This window comes from Stegostoma tigrinum, chromosome 2 (genome assembly GCF_030684315.1).
Source record: "Stegostoma tigrinum isolate sSteTig4 chromosome 2, sSteTig4.hap1, whole genome shotgun sequence".
In the NCBI taxonomy this organism is placed as follows: Eukaryota; Metazoa; Chordata; class Chondrichthyes; order Orectolobiformes; family Stegostomatidae; genus Stegostoma; species Stegostoma tigrinum.
This window is the reverse complement of record NC_081355.1, coordinates 113,672,141-113,696,858: the sequence shown is the minus strand read 5'-3', so window position 1 is coordinate 113,696,858 and position 24,718 is coordinate 113,672,141. Positions and strand designations below refer to the sequence as shown.

Genomic DNA, 24,718 nt, shown 5'->3' with positions numbered 1-24,718 from the left:
ATCCCGACAGTGTGGAAACAGGCTCTTCAGCCCAACAAGTCTACACTGATACTCTCAGCATCCCACCCAGACCCAACCCCTTGTTAGCCACATAATCTACACGTCCTTGAACACTACGGGCAATTTAGAATGGCCAATCTACCTAGTCTGCACATCTTTGGACTGTTGGAGGAAACTGGAGCACCTGGAGGAAACCCACACAAACATGGGGAAAATGTGCAAACTCCACACAGATAGTCGCCCGATTGTGGATTTGAACCCGGGTGGCTGGCACTGCGGCTTACTGGAAAAGTGATTAAAACGTTGAAAATATTATTTCTTTTAGCACTCAATGAGAGGCAGCTATTATCTAACAAGTGTATTTATATTAAATGTTTTCTTTATCTCTTATGCAATTTACAAAATAGTGTAATAATGAAATAAATTGTATAGGAACACAATTTTGACTGTTTCATTCTACGTTCCTGGGCTTCTTTTTAGATTATGAATATAATTCTACCTTGCAACCCTTCAAGATCTCTGCTTTGTCCCATCTAACATCAAGCTTTTGCATGATGACTTTGTCATACAGCAAGTGTAGAAACTTCCATCATGTTCATGTCTTGTGTCTTGTAGATGAAATAAGGGGAGTCGCAAGATGAGTTAGTTTTCACAGAATTCTCAGCCTTTGCCCCACTGTTGTAGTTAACGTTTATGCAGCTGGTCCAGTTCAGCTTCTGGTCATTGGTGACCTAAGGGTCTTGGTCATGTGGAATTTAGAGATGACAATTCTATTGAATGTCCAGGAAAAATGGTTGAACTCTTGCTTGTTGGTAATGGATATTACCTGAGAACTGTGTAGTGTGTAGTACACAGTACAAGTTGGCCTAAACTTAAAAGTGGTTCAGATTTTTCTGCATAGCAGGATGGCTTGCTTCATTGTCTGAGAAGTTGCAAAGTCATTAGCAAACATTGCTATGTCTGATATTATCGTGGAGGGAAGCTCTCTGATGAAGCAACTTTAATGGTTGGTCTGGGACATTGTTGGTCTGAGACACTGCCCTGAGAAATTACTGTAATAATGTTCTACAGTGAGATGATTGACACTTGGCAATCAAAACCATCTTTCTTTGTGCAAGGTATGTGTAAAACCGGTGGAGAGATTTTTAAAAACATTTCCATTGTCTTCAGTTTGCAAGGGCTTCTAAATGCCATACCAAAGCTTCAACTTCACCTGACCTGTAGAATTAAACTCTTATGTCCATGTTTGGATCAAGGTGTGATGAGGCCAGGAGCTAAATATTCCTGGTAAAACCCAAACTGAAATTCTATGAGTGAGTCAGTAATGAGCAGCTGCTGCTTGATAGCACTATTGATAACAACTTCCAGCACTGTGGTAATCTTCCAGAGTAGAATGATGGGGCAGTAAATGGCTGAATTTGATTTTGTTTTGCTTTTTTTTAGTGGACAGGTTTCTGGTCCTCTTCTGCTTTGTCATGTCAATGCCAATGTTGTAGCTTGACTGTTCCACAAAAACACTTAGCATTGCAGCTGAGAGATTGTTGGAACATAGCCTCTGTTGTATTTAGTACACTTTGGACTTTTTTTTGCAGTTACTTCTTTGAGTAAAATATAAAAGAGAACCCCTCGGAGATGTAATGCAGGCCTGCTGTGAACCTCAAAAATAGGTTGTAAATTTCAAGGCAGGAGGAAAAATGTCAGTTTCTGTAAATAGTCTTTTCAACAGACCTATACATGATGAAATGTAATATTTAGATATCCGTGCAGATAAAATGGTTGAAACAGCTATATTCGATCATTATTTCACCTACTGGCTCCTTCTTGAAACCAAGTTTCAACTATTGTTACACAATAGAAGTAGTGATGCCATGAATGGCCGGGAGAGTTCAGCTCGATTTAATTGACTGTCATAGAAATTTCAACATAACTTTGCAATTTGTCTTCATTGAAATAGATCTTATTTCTATTTCATTCAGTATGTTTGCAGTAATACTCTACAATGATATGAATATGATACAATGATATGTTTTCAGTTTATGTCAAACAAGACCTGGAGCCAGATGGTCTTGACTTAAATAAGATATCCATTAGATTTGCAGACTTGATGTCTTCAAGGTCACAGTGATTGGAAAAAAAATTGCATACTTTTGCTTTAACCTTTGGAAACTTGATAACAATTTCAATTATAATAATGCCAGAAAAGGCAAAGGAAAATAGCGTTGCATGTACAGAAATTTTTTTTTTACAATTTCTGTTTCTTGAAAAAGGTATAAATATGATAGAATTAAAGTAAAATGAAGAAAATCCTATCTGGAATGCAATGACTGAAAAGACACTCTTGACAAGTGCTAATATATCTTATAAACTGTGTTCCCTCCAAACACAGCACAGCACTAAACATAGAAGCATAGAAAATAGCAGCAGAGTGGGCCATTCAGCCCTTTGAGTTTACTGACCCACTCATAGAATTTAGTATGATTATCTAACTCAGTATCTAGTTCCCACTTTCTCCCCATACCTTTTGATCCCTTTAGCCTTGGGAACTATTTCTGACTCCTTTTTGAAAACTTCAAATGCTTTGCCCTGAATTGCGTTCTGTGGCAGGGAATTCCACAGGCTCACAGCTCTTTCAGTGAATACATTTCTCTTCATTTCAGTCCCAAGTGGCTAATCCATATCCTTAAACTGTGACCCCTGATTCTGAACTCCCTGATCACCGGGAACAATTTTCCTGTGTTTACCTTGTCTGGGCCAGTTGGAATTTTATACGTTTTATGAAAGATCCATCCTGTGCTTCATTCCTCATCTAAATCATTATTATATAATGTGAACAGCTGGGGACCAAGCTCTGATCCCTAAGGTACCCCACTAATCATTGCCTGTCACTTGGGAGAAGACCCATTTATTCCTACTCTTTGTTTGCTGTCTGTCAACCAGTTCTGTATCTTATATTGTGTATACTACCCCTATCCCATGCTTTCTACTCTAATTTTACGTGCTAATCTGTTATGTAGGATCTTATCAAAAGCCTTCTAAGTTAACCTTGTCACTGGCGTTACCTTATCAATTCAACGAATCACATCCTCAAAAGATTCTGAGAGATTTGTCAAGCGTAATTTCCTTTTGGTAAATCAATGCTGACTGCCCTTTCATGTCACAATTTTCCAAGTGCTGTGCAATTAAATCTTTTATAATGGAGTCTACCATTTTCTCCACGATGTGTCAAGTTAACCTGTTTATAATTCCCTGTTTTTTTCTCTTTTTTAAAAAATGGTGGAGTTACATTAACTACCTGCAATCCGTAGGAACTGTTCCAGAGTCTGTACAGTCTTGAAAGATGTCCACCATTGGATCCATTATTTCCAGAGTTACTCCCTTAAGTGCTTTTAGCTATTGGGTCCTGGGGTTTTATTGGCCTTTATTTTCATCAATTTCTCCAACACCGTTTCTTGACTTCCTTCCTTCAGTTCCTTCCTCTCTCCAGACCCTGTGTTCTCCAATAGTTTTGGGATTTATTTGCCCTTGTTTGTGAAGACAGAATCAAGCTATGTATTTAATTGGTTTGCTATCTCTTTGTTCACCAATGTAATTTCCCCTGTTTCTGACTGTAAGGGATTATTTTCCTTCTCTTATTCAATCTTTGTCCTCCTTTGCTGAAATCTAAAGTTCCCAAATCTTGGGTCTGCTGCTTTTTTTGGGCAATTTGTATGCCCTTTCTGTGGATTGAATACTGTATTTAATTTCCCTTTGTAACCACGTTCAGGCCACCTTACTTGTTTTATTTTTGTTCCGGACAGGGCTAAACAATTGTAGTTCCTCCATACAGACTTTGAATGTTTGCCATTACCCATCTAGCATTGTCTCTTTAATGACATTTCCCAATTTATCATAGCCAGCTTGCAACTCAGACCATCTTAGTTTTCTCTGTTTAGATTCAGTCTCAGAAATTGCTACGTCACTCCATCTTAATAACAAATTGCTAGATTATCATTATTCCTTTCTGACTACACAATACTCTGGTTAGGTTGGCCTTTTCTCTTGTTGGTTTTTCAACATATTGATTCAGAAAACCATCCCATACATGCTCCAGGAATTCCTTCTCTATGGTATTGTTACTGATTTGGTTTGCACAATCTTTATATAGTAAGCAATTAAAATTAAGAAAAAAGGAAAGTAACCTTTTTGAATGACAAAATACCACATGCTGTAATGTTGCTTTTTTTCTTTATAATTTCCAGCATTCGATCACTTAAGGGAGCAAAGGGAAATGATTGTGAAATTCATGCTCCAATTGGAATTTCAATCACTAATGATGATGGGCAAGTAATAGGTGAGAAATTTTAAAGTTGATCAGACTTGATACTAGCTTTTAAGTGCAAATAATTATCTTGTTTTATTAAATTATCTTTAACAAATTTCATTGTGTGCTATTTTCTCTGCATTCTGCTACCAAAAAACATTAGTGTAGTTTTGGTTATATATTCAGTATAAATTATACTTTAGCTTTAGTCTTATGTCTAATCATAATGGAATCTAAATGAAGAAACACAACACTTATGGAATTTTTCCTAAATCTAAAGAATTTAGAGAAATTAACACTAATGCAGCTAAAGCCTTACTTTCTAACTGTTTAAAGACTCTAGGATAAAGCCCATCAGGACCAGGAGATTTATCAGCCTGCAGTTCCGTGATTTGCTCACTACTGCTTCTGTAATGATTATAATTCCACCTGAATCTCATATTCTCCTGAATTGCAGGTATACCGGATTGTCTTTAATATACTGGGTGGTGAATATAGAACAAAATGTTTATTTATTTCATCTGCTATTTCTTTATTATCTGCTATTAACTCATCATTCTCACCCACTTGGGGACCAATACTCACTTTACTTACACTTTTCCTTTTTGAAAACTTTTTAAAAACTCTTTATCTGCTTTTATGTTCCTAGGTGGCTTCGTCTCTTGTTCTAATTTATTAGTCCTGGTTAACCTTTAGTCATTCTCTGCATTCTTTATATTCTGACCAGTTGAGTCACCTGCCACTCAACGCTGTTAAAAGTTTTTGTCTACAAGCCTGATGTTTTCTTTGACTTATTTAGTTAATTACAAATGGTGATCCGACACTTGAAATTTTTATTTATTGTAGAAACTACTTACTCTGAGTATTCTGAAATATCTCTTTAAACATCTACCACTACTTCTTTACAAACCTATCTGCTTGCATTTTACCGGAGTTCATTTCTGTTAGCTCAACTTTCATACTTATATATTTGCCTTCATTTAAGTTTAAAATATTAGTTTACAATCTAATCTTCATGGGAGCTCAGAAAATATTTAGTCTACAAAAGACTATTTTTGTATCTGGTCTGTCGTTCTGATGCTCTGGCAGTTGTAGCTGATGTTAATTACTCTTTGATCTTAATGAAATTCAAGCCACATGCGCTTAATTTTCTACTGACATTATTTTAAAAATCAACTCGTCAGTGAATTAATGCTTTCTCATACTTAACCCGAACATATCTCTGTTCAGTAGTTCTTAGTATTCATTAGGGGGTACCAGTAACAGAGATAATTGAGGGTGATTTGCAGAGCAATATCTAAGAACAACAGCAAATAATTGCTTGGTATCACTGAAAATGGTTAAAAATACACAAAGTCGAGCAGTGCATGCCTTTGACTGTCTGCAATGAGCTGCATAGCCAACCCCCCCATACTGACACATCTGAGAACAGTGCACAGCATTAAATGTGATGCTGCTATTGGATAAATAGTCCAGACTGCTATGAATTACCCTGGAAACTAGTTTTAGAATCATCAGTTGAGCTCAATGCATTTGATTTGTGTGTGATAGAAGCTACATATAATCACACACAGAAGTTTGTTCTACGTAGGGAAAAGGAGCTTATGTACACGAGTGAGAATCTTCCCGCATGGTCTGAGATTAATCAGCAAGATAATATTGACAGTTCATAGATCCTGCTGCAGCTCCATGCCAAATGTGATCCAACCCATTAAAACCCTCCTTACATGCTGAATAAATTGGTTTCTTGCCTGTTCTGATACAGAAGTTTAAATATTATATCTTTTTTCTTAGCAACAAAATAGCAAAAAAAATCCTGACAAAGCCAGAAACAATGTATGGTTACAATGGGTAATGTTTTATAGGATGTATTCAAGACTGGTTCTTAGATTAGGGCACTTCCAATGCAAGAATTCTGCTTCATTTACGAGAAAGCGAAATGGAGTTAATAACTGAAGAGCTGGAGACCAATTAAAGAGGAATGTTTGCAACATGGTTAGGTTTTATGTAAGAACTGAAAAATATAATGGTGAGAGGTGAGTATGCTGAAATGAATACATATAAATTTTGCAAGATAATGACAGATTTGGCCTAAATTACAAAATTATTAAAAAATATGTCAATTGATCTTCATTAAAATCCTCAAAGATGAGATGGTTAGACTGCAAAATAAAAATATTCATTTTCTGTCAAAAGGAGGTATATCAAAGAATAAAATTCATTGCATTAACAATTTGAGCATGACTAGTTATAACACTTTTTACCAGGGAACAAAAGGATTAACCTGGTAGCTACAATAACAGTAGACTACTTGTATAATATACATGGTTTTAAACTCCGTACACTTCAGATTTTTGAAGTATGATTAAAATGTTCAAGATTCTGAAGGGGTTTGGTAAGATAGACTACAAGAACTTGTTCTTGCCTGTGGAGTTCTCAGGAACCTACCAAAACACATTCAGGATAAAATTTGATTAGGGCTGAGATGAGGAAAAATGTCTTCATCAAAAGATTTGTGAATCTTTTGGATTCCATACTTTGGAGGATTGTGAGAGCTCTGTGCTTGAATACATTCATGACTGGATAGATTTTCAGCCTGTGAAGGAATCAGGATGTGCAGGAAGGAAACCAGAGTGGAAGGAGAAAACCACTTATGATCATAAGGACCGGTAGGATGAGCTCTACCTTTCTGAAATTTCTATTTCCATCTTAGAATGTAAAATGAATGTTCATTTAGAAGTACATAGATTAATAAAAGATTACTAAACAATGTTGTTAAGGGCAAGCAACGTTGGGCAAACTCAAGCTTTCTTTTGAAGACCTGACAAGTATTTCAATAAAGAGAATGCAGTAGATACAAGAATATCTGGTTTTGTAGAACACAGTCGACAAGATAGCTCACAAGAGGTTTGTCTGAAAAATTGAAGCCATGTTGTATAAGAAGAAATAAAGTAACGTACATTAAAAAGTTGGTTAACAGAGAGGAAGCAAAGAGTTTGGAGAAATGGACATTCAGATGAGAGAAGACTCAAGTGATGTGTGCCAGGGATTAAAGATTTGGACTTAGCCATAAGACATAGAGTGCCAAAATTTGCTGATGGCAAAAAGATGGAGGGTTATAAAATGGCATGGAGTGGTATAAAAAGACCAGGTTTAAGCTGGTGAAATGAAATACTTGTAGCAGATGCAGTTAGATGGAATCATCTAGCATGGAAGGAGGCTGTTCAGTTGACCATGGCCATGTTTGCTCTTTGCAGGATCTATCCGACTAGTTTAAATCTTTCCTTATTGTCTTGCAAAGTTTTCAATTTCGTATCCAACTCGCTTTTGGAAGTTATATTGTATCTTGTTTACACTACCCTTTCAGGTATACGTTCCAAGCAGCTTAAACGTTTAAAAACAGTTCTCAATAGTCACTCATCAGTTTTGTTGGTAATGTCAGATCCAAATCCCCTCTTTCCTGTTGATGAATTTTTGTGAGGTCATGCGTTTCGAAAAGATGAACCAGAAATGGGAGTATAAGCTGAATGGGAAAAGAAACTCTGGCATTTGAGGCTGTGCAGAAACACCTGGGGGTTTGAACATACAGTTCCTTGAATGTGCAGGTAAAATTAAATCACAAAGTAAACAGTTTCAGCTTTATGGAAACTGACTTGAATACATGAAAAAGGACCAGTAATAATTTTGTGTAAAATTGTGTTTTTGACACTGAGTACACTGTGTACTGTTTTATCACATCTCATAGAATACTAAAACCAGAGAGAGTGATGAAGATCATGTCAAGCACAGGAATCTATCGCCGTAAGGGGTGTTTTAGTGAAATAAAGAAATCTAACATAATGGCCTGGATCTTCCGAGGAGCGGCAGTCATTTGGTGGGATGCTAATTCACTCGAACACGAAGTTGCCTTGACATGGCTCCTGTTTCTTGCTGGATCTCAGGAGCCCAACTTTCCCAGGCATGTGGAGTGCATAATCTATTGGGAATTCCATCAAAGCCTTGTTATCTCAGGCTGAGGGGGAAAATGCTGCAAGGCAAGGCAGGTACACTTTGGGCATCCAGGTTGGCACAGAATGAGCACCGACAGCAATTGGAAAGCCCAAAGATACAGCCTGATGCAGTATGTGCCCCTCAATGCAGTGTCCTTACAGCAACATTACTGGGGCAGTACTGAAGCGTTACTGCAAGTGAATCAGAGTTGTGCTATGAGAATTCTTAGAAGATGCCAAAGTCTGTGGTGATGGGGTCTGTGTGGCTGGTGCCCATGGAGCATGCCCTGAGATGCTGGCGCTCACTATCCAATGTGGAGGCTGATAAACTCCAGCCTATCAGTTACCTGCTGTGCCAGTAATGCTCAATATCTTCTGTGTTCAGCATGTTTGGTTGGATAGGAAGCTGAATGTAAATGAGGTGAGTCATGCTGTTAATATGGTGCTCAACAAGCAATAATTCCCCTTGGCAACTCACCGCGTCACTTGGCAGATGTATAAAAGCTGCAGTGAGTTGATCCCAAAGGCAAGATCGGCCTCACCATACTTCCTCACACGATTTTGCCATATATCTCACCCTTACCCACATTGTTCATGCCTTGTCCCTGTAAGGTTTTGCCATGTGATACAATGGCAACTCTCTCCTCAGTATTCCCCCATTAACTCTTGGCACACCTCATTTCCAAGAACCAGATGTAGTGCTGCTTCCCTTCTTGTTGGACTGTTCTTGAAGATTCTCCTGAACATTATCTTAACTACTAAAATATTTGCACCTTTCTGTAATTTCCCTGCTGATGCATTTTTCTACATCCTTCCCATCTGTTGGTGGTTTACAGACTGCACCAAAAAGTGTAATCACTCTTGTTAGCTTTAGCAGAATTGACTTTGTCCTTGAACTGGCTGATACATTCTCTTTCTTCAGCACTGCAGTGCTGTGCTGAACCAATACTGCCACCCCTCCTCGATTTCTTTCTTTGCTGTCTTTTATGAACACCTTATACACAGGATTATTTAATACTCAATCCTGTACTATCTTGAGCCCTGTGTCTGTTTTCACCAGTGACAATATATTTCCACACAGCAATCTGCATCTGCAGCTCCTGAATTGTCTTTACTCTGTATTTTCACATACATGCTGTATAACCGTCATTCCAGTGTCATAACTTTCTCACTTACTCTGGCTTTGTCTAATAACTTACTTTCTCTATTCTAGCACTTGTATGTCTTTACTAGTATTTTGTGCACCACGGTATTCTTCTCTGATACTTTCTCCTGATTCCCATACTCCTGCTGAGTTAATTTAAATCCCTAGCCTTAGTTCTCACAAAATGTCCCACAGGCAATTCCATCCTGCTTCTGTTCACATGCAATCCATCCAGTTGTACAAGTCCCATCTCCCCAGAGTCAGCATCCCAGACACCCAAAGCACTCCCTCCTCTACCATGTTTCCAGCCATGTAGTCCTGAGAGTCACCCATACATTTCTACTTTTCAAGTTCTGACCTGAATTCTGATTTACCTCATCTCCCTCACTACCCAAGTCATTGATACCTCTGTGGACCATGATCTTTGTCTGTTCAACCTCTCCCAGAAGGAGTGTAAAGCAGTAGTTATTTGAGATCCTTGACTGTGCTGCCTGCAAACAAAAATGCCTGTCTATTTCCTCCAATAATGAATCCCCTGTCCCTGTTGCTTTTCCTTTTCTCTTCCTCCCTGCTGTACAACTGAGCCATTTGCAATGCCACAACCTTGGTTTTGTCTGCACTCCTCCTCGAAAGGAACCAGTGCCCTCATCCTGTTGTTCCTGAGCACTGTGCTCATTTTATGTTCTCACTTCAGTGCATTTTTCCAACTAAGTTCACTATGTTTCTCACTCTTGAATAAATTAGTTATCAATTCAAAGTTGTCACAATGAAAATTAAAAGAGGTGATTATTTTGGATTGCTTATAGGGAATGATTGAGGTAGAGATCGTTGAAGGAGAAGGTAGATTGAATGTCGGAAGTGGAGTAAAATACAGAGCTATGAGGAGAAATCTGGGCACTGACAGTAGATTTGCACTGATGTAAAAAAGAGCTGATAGACAAATGGGCTGATTCAGTTTCATCTACACTATAAACCTACGTGCTTCTGATTTTTAATGCATATACATAAATGTGCGGGAGAAATGGAATACTCTGAAATACTTTGAAATAAAATTGGAATAATCTGAAGGAAATTGTCGGTAACATTTACAAGCTTAACACATTTTAATGCCAGTTTATTTGACAGTGTGGCCAGTATATGCCTGGTACAAATTGCTGTGCTTTATCATTTATAATTACAGTAATCTGCTATCTCGTAAAACTCTAAACTGTTTCCATCTGTCAGCTGTGAATTTTAGAAAACCAAAGTAACTGGAAAAATGCGCTGCTAACTGTTAAATTAAGTTTAAAAACAATGTTTTTGGCATGTTTGTTGGATAAACATTGTGGCTGAGATGCTGGGGTATTGTCAGGAGTTATTCACCACCTGATTCTCAAGAGCTTGTCCGCTATGTTACAAGGCACAAGTTAGGAGAGTGATAGAATACCCTCCATTTGCTTGAATAAGTGCAGTTGCATGAAGATTCAAGCTTGACAGCATCCAGAACATTATTCCTCAATCCACCACCTTAAATATTTGCTCTCTCCACATTTGTGGAAGCAGTTATACTATGTACAATAGGCCCCAAGAAGACCTTCCATGTCAAGCAGATGTTGACTTGCACATCTGCTAATGTGGTATAATGTATCTGGTGTTCCCGATGTGGCTTCCTATAGATGAGGGAAACCACACCTCCACCCCCCCCCCCCCCCCCCCGCCCCCTGCAAAGGCTTAGAGATCACTTTGTGGAACACTTAGCTTGGCTCGTGACAAACATCTACATTTTCCAGTCACGATCCATTTCAACTCCCCCTCCCACTCCTTTGACAACATGTCCATCCTGGGCCTCATCCAGTGCCACAATGATGCCACCCAAACGTTGCAGGAACAGCACCTCATATTCTGCTTCAGAACTCTGCAGCCCAATGGTATCAATGTGGACTTCACAAACTTCAAAATCACCTCCTACCCCTACCCCATCCCAAAACCAACCCAGCTCGTCTCTCTCTCCCAAACCTGTCCATCCCTCCTCCAACCTATCCAATCCTCCCACCTCAAGCCCCACCCCCACGTCCTACCTACCAGCTTCATCCTGCCTCTTTGACCTGTCCGTCCTCCCTGGACTGACCTTCCCCACCCTAACTCACAACCTACACTCCCTTTTACTGGCTCCATCGCCACCTCTTTGACCCGTCTGTCTTCTCTTCACCTATCTTCTCCTCTATCCATCACCCCCCCCCCCCCTCTCTATTTCAGAATCCTCATCCCTTCCCCCATTTCTGAAGAAGGGTCCAGACCTGAAACGTCAGCTTTCCTGCTCCTCTGATGCTGCTTGGCTTGCTGTGTTCATCCAGCTCTACACCTTGTTATCCCAGAATGTCCGGCATTGGCAGTTTTCACTATCTCTATACTATCTACAAGATACATTCCAGCAACTGTCAAAGCTCCTTCAATAATAATCTCTTCCACCTGGAAAGAAGAAAGACAGCAGCTGCAAAGGAACAACACCACCTCAGTCACAAAATTCTGAGCTGATAATATATCATTTGTCATCAATTGTTTAAAATCCTGGAGCACCCTAACTACGATAGCCAGAGACTTTTCCCCAGGGCAGGATTGACTGCCACGAGGGGTCATAGTTTTAAGGTGTTAGGAGGAAGGTATAGAGGACACATCAGAGGGAGGTTCTTCACCCAGAGAGTTGTGAGCGCATGGAATAGTTTGCCAGTGGTAGTCGTGGAAGTGGAGTCATTCGTGACATTTAAGCGACTGCTGGACATGCACATGGACAGCAGTGAATTGAGGGGAAGAAGGTTAGATTATTTTATTTTTGGATTATGATTATTCCATGGCACAACATCATGGGCTGAAGGGCCTGTACTGTGCTGTACTTTTCTATGTTCTATGTACCGTTGAAATCTCAGAGATAGCAAGAACTGCAGACACTGGAAACAGAGTCAATACAGCGTGGAGCTGGAGGAACGCAGCAGGTCAGGCAGCATCAGATATGCAGGAAAGTCAACATTTCGGGTCGGGACTTAAACTTAAGCCGACCTGAAACATGGACTTTCCTGCTTCTCTGTACACACTGTACTGTAGAAGTCTCTTAATAGACTGCAGCAGTTTAAGAAGATGGCTAATCAGTCTTCTTGAGGGCAATCAGGAATGGTCTGTAAATGCTGTCCCTGCGTAGTAACTTGTAACAACTTAACTTGTCAGTGTTGAATTAAAGTTATTCAATCTTCTTTGATGGAAAGCTAAGAAAGGCCATTCCTGGTGTAGCATTATAGGAACAGTTTTAATTTAGTAAATGGTCTCAAGATGCATTTCAAAACTAGATTTGACACCAAACTACACAAGATTTCATAACCAAAAGCTTGATCAGAGATGTGGGTTTTAAGGACCATCTTTAGGATGGGAGGTAAATAAGAATGGCTTAGAAGGAACTCAAGCCTTCATAGCAGAAAGCATTGCTGCTGCTAGTGCTGGAGCAAATAAACAAGGGAAGAGGCCAGAATTGGAGGTATATAGAGATTTGAAGGTGATCTAAACCAGAGGGCTTTGCAGAGATAACAAGGAAAGAGGCCACACAAGGTTTGTAAACATGAATGTGAATTTTAAAGTTGGGGTATATTCAACAGGGAGCTAGAAATACGGGGCTAAAGAGGGAACAGGACATACTGAGAGATTGAGAAGCTCAACCAGCAGATTTTTGAATATACTCTAGTTTGTGTAGGGGAGAGCCAGAGGAGTATTAGAACAATCAAATCTAGAGGGAACAAAGGCATGAATGAGTGTTTCAGCAGAGGTTGAGGCATATGCAGTCAGGGAGATGTTCCAGAGGGTAGAAGTAGATATATTGGTGATGGCACAGGTTTGTATGTTACTGTCACATACAACACCAAAGGTGCCAATGCAATGGGTGAAGTACTTGGCAAGAAATGACTTCGGTTTTTCATTCACACAAATTTCTACAGTTGTAAATATCAAACAATGCAACAGTTGAGAGTCACTGGAGAGGTTGGTCAGGCAGAGCTGATTATTATCCAAGTATATTGAGCTTGGACTTTTTTCATTGGAGAAAAGGAGGAGGAGAGGGGACCTAATTGAGGTATACAAGATAATGAGAGGCATAGATAGAGTTGATAGCCAGAGACTACTTCCCAGGGCAGAAAAGGCTAACATGAGGGGTCATAGTTTTAAGCTGGTTGGAGGAAAGTATAGAGGGGAAGTCAGAGGCGGGTTCTTTACACAGAGAGTTGTGAGAGCATGGAATGCGTTGCCAGCAGCAGTTGTGGAAGCAAGGTCATTGGGGACATTTAAGAGACTGCTGGACATGCATATGGTCACAGAAATTTGAGGGTGCACACGTGAGGATCAATGGTCGGCACAACATTGTGGGCTGAAGGGCCTGTTCTGTGCTGTACTGTTCTATGTTCTATGTTCTATGTTCTATGTTCTCCCTTTTCAAATTATATGTAAATTTCAGTCACATCGCTGCTACCTAGAAGTATCCTTATTCTAAAGTCATTAATTCATGCTACCATATTACACAATATCAAGTTCAGTATTTCTGTCCTGTTCAAAGCAGTCCATGAATGCTTCATCCAATCTACCATCATTGACCATTTTTTCCCCCAAGTTTTGTATAGGTTAAAATCACCTATGATTATTGCTGCCTCTTTATCACAAGCACTGAATATTTCTTCTTACATACTATTTGGGGCCTGCAAATCACTTGAACTGGTGACTTCTTTCCCTTACTATTTATTATCTCCACCAAAACCGGTTGGACATCGGATCTGAACCAAGGTCGTTTCCAACTGTTGCAGCAGTATGATGATGGAGAGGTAACCCCTCTGCCTTTCCTTCGTTTCTTATTCTTTTTGAATATCATTTACTGACAATATTCAGGTCCTAATCCATATCTCTGTAATGTCTGCCAGATCGTATTTATTGACTTCGGTGTGTATGATCAATTAATTTACTTCGTTATGAATGCTACGCATGTCCACATACAGAGACTTTTGTTTCTTTTGTTATCTTTGTAACATCCAATGTTGTTTGCTGGTACATTTTTCATTTTGTTTTTCTCTCTCTTCTTTCCAGCAATTCCCTGACTTTTATTTCCTGCATTAATATGTTGCTCTCCTGCCTTGACTCTATCTCGACATATGTTACATTTGGTCAAGCTTGATTACTCATCCACCCTTTTCTTTTAAGTTTACAGACCTCTCTACTTCTCTAGTTATGTGACTCGTGGGAACATCTGTCCGAAGAGGACTCAGGTGTAGATAGTCCTAATGGTGCGGATTTCACTTTGTCCAGAGCTGGTGGGCACAAACGGGAACCAACTCTCCAATACCAGTCCTTGAGCCACTCATACACTTTTCTGGTTTTTTTCATTCTGTACCAATTTACACATGGAGTGCATACTAAATTGGAAGTACCTTTGGGGTTCTGCTTTAAATTTAGCACCTAACTTGTCATTTACCCAGCAGAACCTCTTTCTCAGTGCTTCCTGTGTTGATACTGACTAGACTAATACCCCTGGATCTTCTCCTACCCTTGCAAGTTTTTCTTCAGCCCTGAGCAGATACCCAAACTGTGTCAACAAAAATTGAAAGAATTGCAGATGCTGTAAATCAGGAACAAAAACAGAAGTTGCTAGAAAAGCTCAGCAAGTCTGACAGCATCTCTAGAAGAAAAAAATCAGTTACTGTTTCAGCTCCAGTGACCCTTAGTTCTGAAGAAGGATCACCGGACCCGAGACGTTAACTCTGATTTTTTTCTTCACAGATGCTACCACACCCAAACCTTGTCACCAAGCAGATAACACAGCTGTCTGCACTCATGCTCTTTGCTACAGTGTCATTCCTCCTCACTATACAGTTCCTGATTCCTGCTACTTATTCCTCCTTGAGTAGCCCCCTGTATCATGGGGCCATTGTCTGGTTTGACTCTGCACTCCTTCACTCTCATTCAAACAAGTTGAGAAAATGTCAAACCTTTTGAACAGTTGCGAAGGCTGAGGCTTCTACACTCCTGCTGTCTGGGTACTTTAATTGTTTCACTGATCAAATCAGCAAATTTTATCCTAGAGAGTGTAGCTGTCTACTGGAGTAAAGTGACCAGGTGACTCACCCCCATCCCTGAAGTTGTCTGCAGCTTAACGACTGAAGGCTTAACTGTAGCCACAAGGACTTAGCATCGGTGTGTTTGTCCTAGGTCATACTCGCACCCAGAGTTTCCCACACTCTGCAATTGCAGCACATCACCCACCCTGCCATCTCTAATATATGTTAATTCATTAATAGTTGCCAATTAATTAATGTATTAATACAGTCTGCATCTCCCACAATAAATTTTGGCACTGCCAATAGACTTTACAATGCTGATAAAAGCTGTTACACTACTGATAAAACGTAAAGTTTCTGACATTGCCAGTTACTGTCTACCTGCTATTTCTGCACAAAATTGGAGATGCAGTGCTGGAGGCTGAATGAAAAATAGAAGACAAAAGGCACTTCCTCCCTGACCTTCACCAATCTCCCCACTCAGAACACTTTATTTCTTATAGCATCTCTTTTACCCTATGTACGGAATTCCTATTTTGAATTAAATCCCTAATTATAATCACTTATCTTCTATCTCATCCAGGTGAAGTCTCCCTCACATTGACTGTGTGGCCTTATGTCTTACATGTCGCTGAAGTTTTTTGTCCTGTTGTCAGAACAAATGTGAGAATGCCAAATAGCAAATAATCACTTTGATTTATGCTACAAGAGACAAGGGTGCTGATTGGTTGGCAAATTGACTGTGTTATGGACCAGACTGGACCCCCTCTCAATATTTTGAGACAGTAGCCTAGCCTCTAACTTTTTCATATTTTAAAGGCAGATATGAAACGCTGTGTTCCAGATGCAATGTGACTGGTCAAACTACTCGACGTTAAGCAAACATAATGTAATTAAACACTATAGTTAAAACACGAGAAAAAGAAAGACAGATTTAGAATAACTTAACTATTGAAAACTGAACCAGATAATAGATACAGTAACTATTATTAATTAACTGTTCCAATACAGTAACATCCTGTAAACACACCCCTTGGCAAAATGGAAAATTCAGGCACAGATTCTCACAAGAAGTTCTCCAATCCAGGCGGAAAAAATAATCAAGAAGATTCAGAGAAAATAGCTGCCAGGAGACATTCACCAAAATTTCCAACTCTTTTGAGACCCCAAAGGCTTCTGCTATTACTGAAAAAACTTAAAACCAGAAATCTGGAACTATGAGAGTTGACCACACCAGGCTGCATCCATTGTTCCAACTTTAATCAAAAAACTCCAAGATCTCTCAATTTGTTTACTTTCTTAGAGACAACTTTGAACCTCTGCTTTACAACCTCTCTGATAGGACAAAATAGCCTCTTAAAGTGACAGCATTGTCTTAATTGATTGGCTGAAGCATTGCCTTGGCAGAAGTAAATTTGAATGGTTGGCTCCCTTAGCTTTTGGTTATTGCAATAACAATGCAAGCCTTGAACATATTTTTCTTTGCAGAAAACAGCCCCTACCATTGAATGTATGCCATTCCTGGCAAGCATAAGTAAGCCATGCTTTGTGTTCAGCTGATTAAATTAAGTTTAGAGTAACTGTTAGCATGTTTGAGATAGAGTAGTGTGTGCTGAACAATCTAAAGATCTTGCATTTGTCCTGTGAGCACAAGATGAAAAACTTTGACAATGTTCCTCCCTGTTCAGTGAGTTTTAGCACTTGAGTAATTTGGACTAAGGCAGTAAAACTTTGGTTAGGTTTGTGGTTTTGGTCACTGTTCAGTGACCTTTGTTAGAAGATACATGTATGAATACTGGATGAGAATAGAACTGACTTAGCACTGATCTAACTCTCAGTCAAGGAACTTGCTGACACTTATTATTTACCTCATGTATGAAGAATGGGAGCTTAGGCAATTGTACTTAAGTATTGACATCTTCAGAAGATGGTTAGAATTTTTTTTTAAAAATGAAGTGATTGTGATTTAATGCTGTTGCAATATTAAAACTTCTGCTCATGAATGTTAGGGATATTAAGATTTTAGAGGTTTTAATTGCCATTTGTTGTACAGATTTTTGGAGCCCTTTTTATTTTCTAGGTGAACTAAACAAAAAGGGAGATCGCATAATTGTAGCCCATGGTGGTCGTGGCGGTTCATTTGTGACTAACTTCCTGCCTTCTAAGGGGCAAAGCAGAATTATACGGATGGATTTGAAGCTTGTAGCTGATTCAGGATTGGTTGGGTAAGTTTGGATTTCATATCTGTCTTCATTGTTCCCTTGTTAGTTACTGATTTATTTGCAAATAATGGATGTCTAGAATTTGTTGAATGATATGTTTGTTTATTTTAATTTTGATGTTGATTCAGAACTTTGTGTGTGGTACGTTTTCTTTCAACAAGGTAACGGAAGTTTGGCACACAAACAGGCTGGTGCATCTTATAGGGTAGGCTGCTTATAGATGCAAAAAAAAACAGTATTTTCCCACTCCTGGTGAGTGAACACAGAAATTGTATCCTCTTGTATAAAATTCTGAAAGGACTTCAGAGGGTAGATGCTGAGAGTTTGTGTTCTCTATCTGAAGCTTTGAACTTCAGAGGGTCATAGTCATAAAGGCAAGATCATTTTGGATTTAAATGAGGAGACACTTCTTCACACAGTGGCGAATCTTTCAAACTATCTATCCCATAGGGTTGTGGATATTCAGTCAGTAAATTTATTCAAGATTGAGATTGACATAATTTTCAAAAATAAAATAGGCGGAGGCTGCATGGATATTGAATGACAGGAAATGGAGTATTGAGTAATGACTGTTTCTCAGACCGGAGAGGTCTTCCCTGGTCGCTACTGTTTTTCTTTTTTTATTTATATAACTTACACTTGGATGTGCATTTACTCTGTATCCTTTTCCTTCAACATTTTGGGATGAGACGCATTTCTTCCTGGAGATTGTGCAGCAGAACTTTCTGGAAAAGTACATTTACAGTCCTTCCAGGGAGGAAACTACTGGATCTGGCCCTAGGAAATGAGGCAGGACAGGTGGAGAATGTCAAGAGTGGAGGGCCATTGGGAAATGATGGTCATAATATGATAAGGTTCAATATTAAGTTGGAAAAGGATAAAAATCAGTCTCGACTGGAAAAAGGCAGATGTTAGGACTGTAAAGATTGAACTGAAGCAGGTTGATTGGAAACTCATTTTGGTGGATAAAACAGTGGATAAAAAATGGGAGAAAAAAAGATGAATAGGGTGTAAGGGAGGTACATATCCATGAGAAATCAATACTGGGTAAACAAAACTATAGTACCCCAGATGAGTAAGGATATTCATGATAAAATAAGGAAGAATAGGAGGCATATGATGCACACCAGAATAATAATAGCAATAGAAATCAGGAAGAGTATCTCAAATTCAGGAGAGAGGCTAAAGCTGGGATGAAGAAGCATGAGGAAAGGCTGTGCTAAAACAAATAGTAAACTTTTCTTCAAATGTATTAATAGTAAAAGATTAGTGAATGATAGAATGGGGCCCATAAAGAACAAACAGGATAAGTTGTTCACCGAAGTAAAGGGTATGGCAGAGTTACTAAATGCGTAACTTGCTTCTGTGTTTACCGAATTAGAAAATGGTGACAGTGACATGGTATTGAGCAACTGGGCAGTATAGTTACAAATAAAGGAGAGGTGCTAAAATGGCTGGCAGCACTTCAGGTGGAGAAGTCACAAGACTTGGATGGAATGCACTCCAAATTGCTAAGAGAGTTAAAGGTACAAGTTGCGGTGCTGTTGACAGAATTTTTCCAGGTGCCTGTGAACACAGGATTATTCCCGAAGGACTGGATGATTGCCAAATGTGATACTGTTGTTTAAGAAGGGGGAAAAGAATACCTCAGGAAACTACAGACCTGTCAGCAATAGTGAGAAAATTTTTGGAGTTCATAATAAGCGATAGGGCACATATACTTTTAGCGAAAAATAAATTAATACCAGATAGTCAACATGGCTTTGTCATGTCTGACAAATTTAATTAAGTTCTTTGATGAGGTGACACAGGGAGTGGGTGAGGGTAGTGCTGTGGGTGTTGTGTGTTTGGCCTTTCAGAAAGCATATTATGTGGTGCCATATAAAGCAAATTAGAAATGTTCGAGATTGAGGGTGGGATAGGAAATGGACAGTAATTATAGATGGGAATCTCTCAAATTGGAGATGAGTTGAAACTGGTGTTCCCCATGATGATAGTATAACTTCAAGAGGTGTATTTTGTCCATTTGTTTTTGAAGAGCGCTTTTAAGACAGAGGTAGCGAGCTGTCTATTCAAATCCAATAAAGTAAACAGCTTGAGAGGCCTTGGGTGTTTTTTAAAATGCTGGAATAATAGAAGCAGCATGAATGGGTGGACTGAGGCTCCCACAGCAAAGATTTTAGTTTAGACTTCAGCAGTTGTTAGAGCTTTGAAGCTGCCTAACATCTCTCCCCGCAACAGCAAAACACTTGAGTTCTCCCTCTCTCTGCCAGAATTTTTTTCTTAATGCTCTTTCCTTCCGGACTAGAGAAACATTGCATGTGTTACAATCTATTTTACAGAATTTGTCTTTGCCAAAGGTGTTTTTATGGTCTGTTACTATAAGAATAGTTACTATTTAATCGTTAAATAATATATTATTTGGTTTTCCAATAGTGTGAATATTATACCAGTTCTTTCTTTTGTTGTATTTTAGTTGGGTATAGGAATAAAGTGTTTTTGGCTTAAAGCTGAGTAGTGTGACCAATTTAGTTACATCTGGATCACAGCACCTTATACTTGCCATTTAAATAAGATAAATATTATGGTTTAGGCTGTCTCCTTGATATATTTGAAGGGGGTTTGGTATGGTCCATAATAGCCAGGGATTGATGATGTGACTGTTGCATTTTCTGATATATATCAATAATTTAGAGATGGGTGTTGAGGGCTGCATCTCTAAATTTGCAGATTATACTAAGCTAGGGAGAATAGTGAATTGTGAGGATGGTGCTAAGTGACTTCAGAGAGACATTGACAAATTGGCCAAATGGCCATTCTCCTGACAGACGAAATTAAATGCATAGAAATATGAGGTAATGAATTTTGGTAGAAGAAACACAGAGACAATGCAGGCTTAATGGTCCAACTTCGAATTAAGTACAGGAGCAGAGGGATCTCGAGGTTCATATGCATAATTTTTTGAAGGTGACCAGGTGAATTGAAACAGTTGTTGAGAAGGCTTACAGGTCCTTTGACTTGTACGTAGAGCCATAGAGTATAAAAGCAAGGAAGTAAGGCTGTACTTCTGCACACCATTAGTCAGACCATAATTGGAGTGTTGCGTTCAATTCTGAGCAACTCATTTAAGGAAAGAAATTAAAGCTGTAGAGATTTAGCAAAGGAAACTTACTAGGATGATACCAAGAGTCAGGGATTTTAGGTACAAGTAAAGGTTAGAGAAATTGGGCTTATTCACCTTGGAGTAGAGAAGATTAAGAGGTTAACTTATTGAGGTATTTAAAATTATGCTCAATGTTGACAGGGTAAAGAAGGATATTCTGTTTCCACTAGTTGCTATGTTAGTAACTAGGGTCTCAACTTCCAAGGTTGTCAGCAAGAGATCTAGGAGTGAGATGAAGGGAAACTTCTTCACTCAGAGATGTTAGGATTTGGAATGCTCTGCCTGGGCAAATAGTGAAAGAGGATTCCATGTGAGGTTTCAAAAGAGAGCTCGATATATATTTGAAAGTTATGAATTTAGAGGGCTACTGAGATGGGCCTGGAGAATGGGACTGGCTAGGTACCTCTTTCAAGAGCTGATGCAAACACAATGGGTCGAATGATCTCCTTCTGTACTGTGAATTCTATGATTATATCAATTCTAAATTGTATGATTTACCAATTTTTGATGCAGTTAACTTTTCACTAATATCTCTTCACTAATACCAAATTGTTTTAGTCCTCAGTTTCACAGCTCTGTTGGTTGCCCTCTATTTATGGGGGGTCTTCTTCTGTGAAGACAGATGTAAAGTAACTTTAGTTTTTCTGAGATTTCCCTGTTCTCATCTATAAATTCTTCCAGCCAAACCAGTAATAATCTACATTTGCCTCATCTAATCTTTTCCTTTTCACATTTGTCTTATCGTTCACCTTTACATTCCTCACGTGTTTGCACTCATATAGGGTTTATTAATAGGGACATGGATTACAAGAGCAAGGAGGTTATGCTGTATTTGTTTAGGATGTTGATTAGACATCAGGTGCGTGATTGTGTACAGTTCCAGACACGTTGGGAAGTGTGTGAATGCATTGGAGAGGTGGCAGAAATGGTTTTGAGAATGGTTCCAAGCATGGGAAATTCAGTTATGTGCATAGGTCGGAGGAGCTGGGACTGTTTTGCATGAAGAGGGAAAAGTTAAGTGGAGGTTTAGTAGAGGTTTTCAAAGTCAGGAGGAGTCTGGACAGCGTATATAGGGAAAATTTGTCCCCAGTCATTAAAGATCAAAAACTAGATGGTATACTTTTAAAATGCTTCTGAAAGAAGTAAATCTGAGGTGAGGAAAAAAACTACACCAATTGTTTTGGTGATAATGGGAACTGCAGATGCTGGAGAATTCAGGATAACAAAGTGTGGAGCTGGATGAACACAGCAGGCCAAGCAGCATCTCAGGAGCACAAAAGCTGGCGTTTTGGGCCGACACCCTTCATCAGAGAGTGGGATGGGGAGAGGGAACTGGAATAAAAAGGGAGAGAGAGGGAGGCGGACCGAAGATGGAGAGAAAACAAGATAGGTAGAGAGGAGAGTATAGGTGGGGAGGTAGGGAGGGGATAGGTCAGTCCAGGGAAGATGGACAGGTCAAGCAGGCAGGATGGGGTGGTAGGTAGGAAATGGAGGTGCGGCTTGAGGTGGGAGGAAGAGATGGGTGAGAGAAAGAACAGGTTAGGGAAGCAGAGACAGGCTGGGCTGGTTTTGGGATGCAGTGGGTGGAGGGGATGAGCTGGGCTGGTTTTGGGATGCAGTGGGGGGAGGGGAGGAACTGGGCTGGTTTTGGGATGCGGTGGGGGGAGGGGAGGAACTGGGCTGGTTTTGGGATGCGGTGGGGGAAGGGGAGATTTTGAAGCTTGTGAAGCCCACGTTGATACCATTGGGCTGCAGGGTTCCCAAGCGGAATATGAGTTGCTGTTCCTGCAACCTTCGGGTGGCATCGTTGTGGCACTGCAGGAGGCTCATGATGGACATGTTGTCTGAGGAATGGGAGGGGGAGTTGAAATGGTTCGCGACTGGGAGGTGGAGTTGTTTGTTGCGAACCGAGCAGAGGTGTTCTGCAAAGCGGTCCCCAAGCCTCCACTTGGTTTCCCCAATGTAGAGGAAATGGCCACTACCCAAGCCATTTTTCCATCCCCACCTTTGTCTGCCTTCCGGAGAGACCACTCTCTCCGTGACTCCCTTGTCCGCTCCACACTCCCCTCCAACCCCACCACACCCGGCACCTTCCACTGCAACCGCAGGAAGTGCTACACTTGCCCCCACACCTCCTCCGTCACCCCCATCCCAGGCCCCAGGATGACCTTCCATATCAAACAGATGTTCACCTGCACGTCTGCCAATGTGGTATATTGTATCCATTGCACCCGGTGTGGCTTCCTATACATTGGGGAAACCAAGCGGAGGCTTGGGGACCGCTTTGCAGAACACCTCTGCTCGGTTCGCAACAAACAACTGCACCTTCCAGTCATGAACTACTTCAACTCCCCCTCCCATTCCTCAGATGACATGTCCATCGTGGGCCTCCTGCAGTGCCACAATGATGCCACCCGAAGGTTGCAGGAACAGCAACTCATATTCCGCTTGGGAACCCTGCAGCCCAATGGTATCAACGTGGATTTCACAAGCTTCAAAATTTCCCCTCTCCGCACCACATCCCAAAACCAGCCCTGTTCTTCCCCTCCCCCCACTGCATCACAAAACCAACCCAGCTCGTCCCCTCCACCCACTGCATCCCAAAACCAGCCCAGCCTGTCTCTGCTTCCCTAACCTGTTCTTCTTCTCACCCATCCCTTCCTCCCACTCAAGCCACACCTCCATTTCCTACCTACCACCCCATCCAGCCTCCTTGACCTGTCCATCTTCCCTGGACTGACCTATCCCCTCCCTACCTCCCCACCTGTACTCTCCTCTCTACCTATCTTGTTTTCTCTCCATCTTCGGTCCGCCTCCCCCTCTCTCCCTATTTATTCCAGATCCCTCTCCCCATCCCCCTCTCTGATGAAGGTTGTCGGCCCGAAACGTCAGCTTTTGTGCTCCTGAGATGCTGCTTGGCCTGCTGTGTTCATCCAGCTCCACACTTTGTTATCCCAATTGTTTTGGGTTTGGAATGTACCACCTGTCTCTGCTTCAACTGAGGCATTCAGGAGGGCATTGTTTCTATTTAAATAATCATCCAACGTGCAGGATTATGGGAAAAAGCATTAGATAGGTATTAATTCAAAACTGCCAGAGAATTTATGCAGATACATTGGGCCAAAAGGCCTCTTGTAGCAAATCTGCAATTCTCTTAAACAATTTCTTGGCTGTTCTTTAGCTCTAGGTTTCTTCAAATTCTTTTTCTTTCCTCTCTAATCACTTTTGCTGGCATTTTTAAAGCCACTTCCTTTTATCTCCTGCAATCTTAAACTTACTTTGTTCATCACAGCTTTTTTATCTTTTCCGTTGGGTTTGGCACCTTTGTTTGTCTAACATCAAATTTTCTAGTGGATATTCCTAATCCGGTTTAGCCAACTTGCTCTTTATAATTTTCCTTCTTCAGATTTAATACCCTAGATTTTGGATGAATTATATTACATTCAAACTTAATGCCTGTTAACACATTATGACGACTATTTTCCATAGGCTGCTTCACAGCAAAGTTATTAATTACCCCTTTCTCATTGCAGAACACTAAATCCAAAATAGCCCAATGCCTAGTTGGCTTCTTAGCGTATTGCTCTAATTACCTGTCTTACACACAGATGAGGAAAGACATTTTTACACGGTATAGTTATGATCTCTTGCTTTAGCTGGGGGCGGGGGGCAGATTCAGTCTTGACTTTCAAAATTGACTTGGTAATTATTGAAAGGGAACAATTAGCAGGGCTATTGGGAATGGTCAAGGCTGTGACGAGAGAGATGAACTCCTTCTGTGCCGTGAGCATTCAGTGATCCTACTCCACGATCTTTCAAAGATAACAAACTGACATTAACAAGG

General features: G+C 40.2%; 1 protein-coding gene across 2 annotated transcripts in view; it reads left to right on the top strand.

Annotated features, from left to right (window-relative positions):
• gtpbp10 (GTP-binding protein 10 (putative)) overlaps positions 1-24,718 on the top strand; it is a 56,049-nt gene that overhangs the window by 7,668 nt on the left and 23,663 nt on the right. For both annotated transcript variants that reach the window (XM_048558362.2, XM_048558354.1), the window contains exons 3-4: positions 4,239-4,330; positions 17,570-17,714. In XM_048558362.2, the coding sequence (XP_048414319.1) occupies positions 4,239-4,330; positions 17,570-17,714 (237 nt within the window). The remainder of the gene's footprint in view (positions 1-4,238; positions 4,331-17,569; positions 17,715-24,718) is intronic.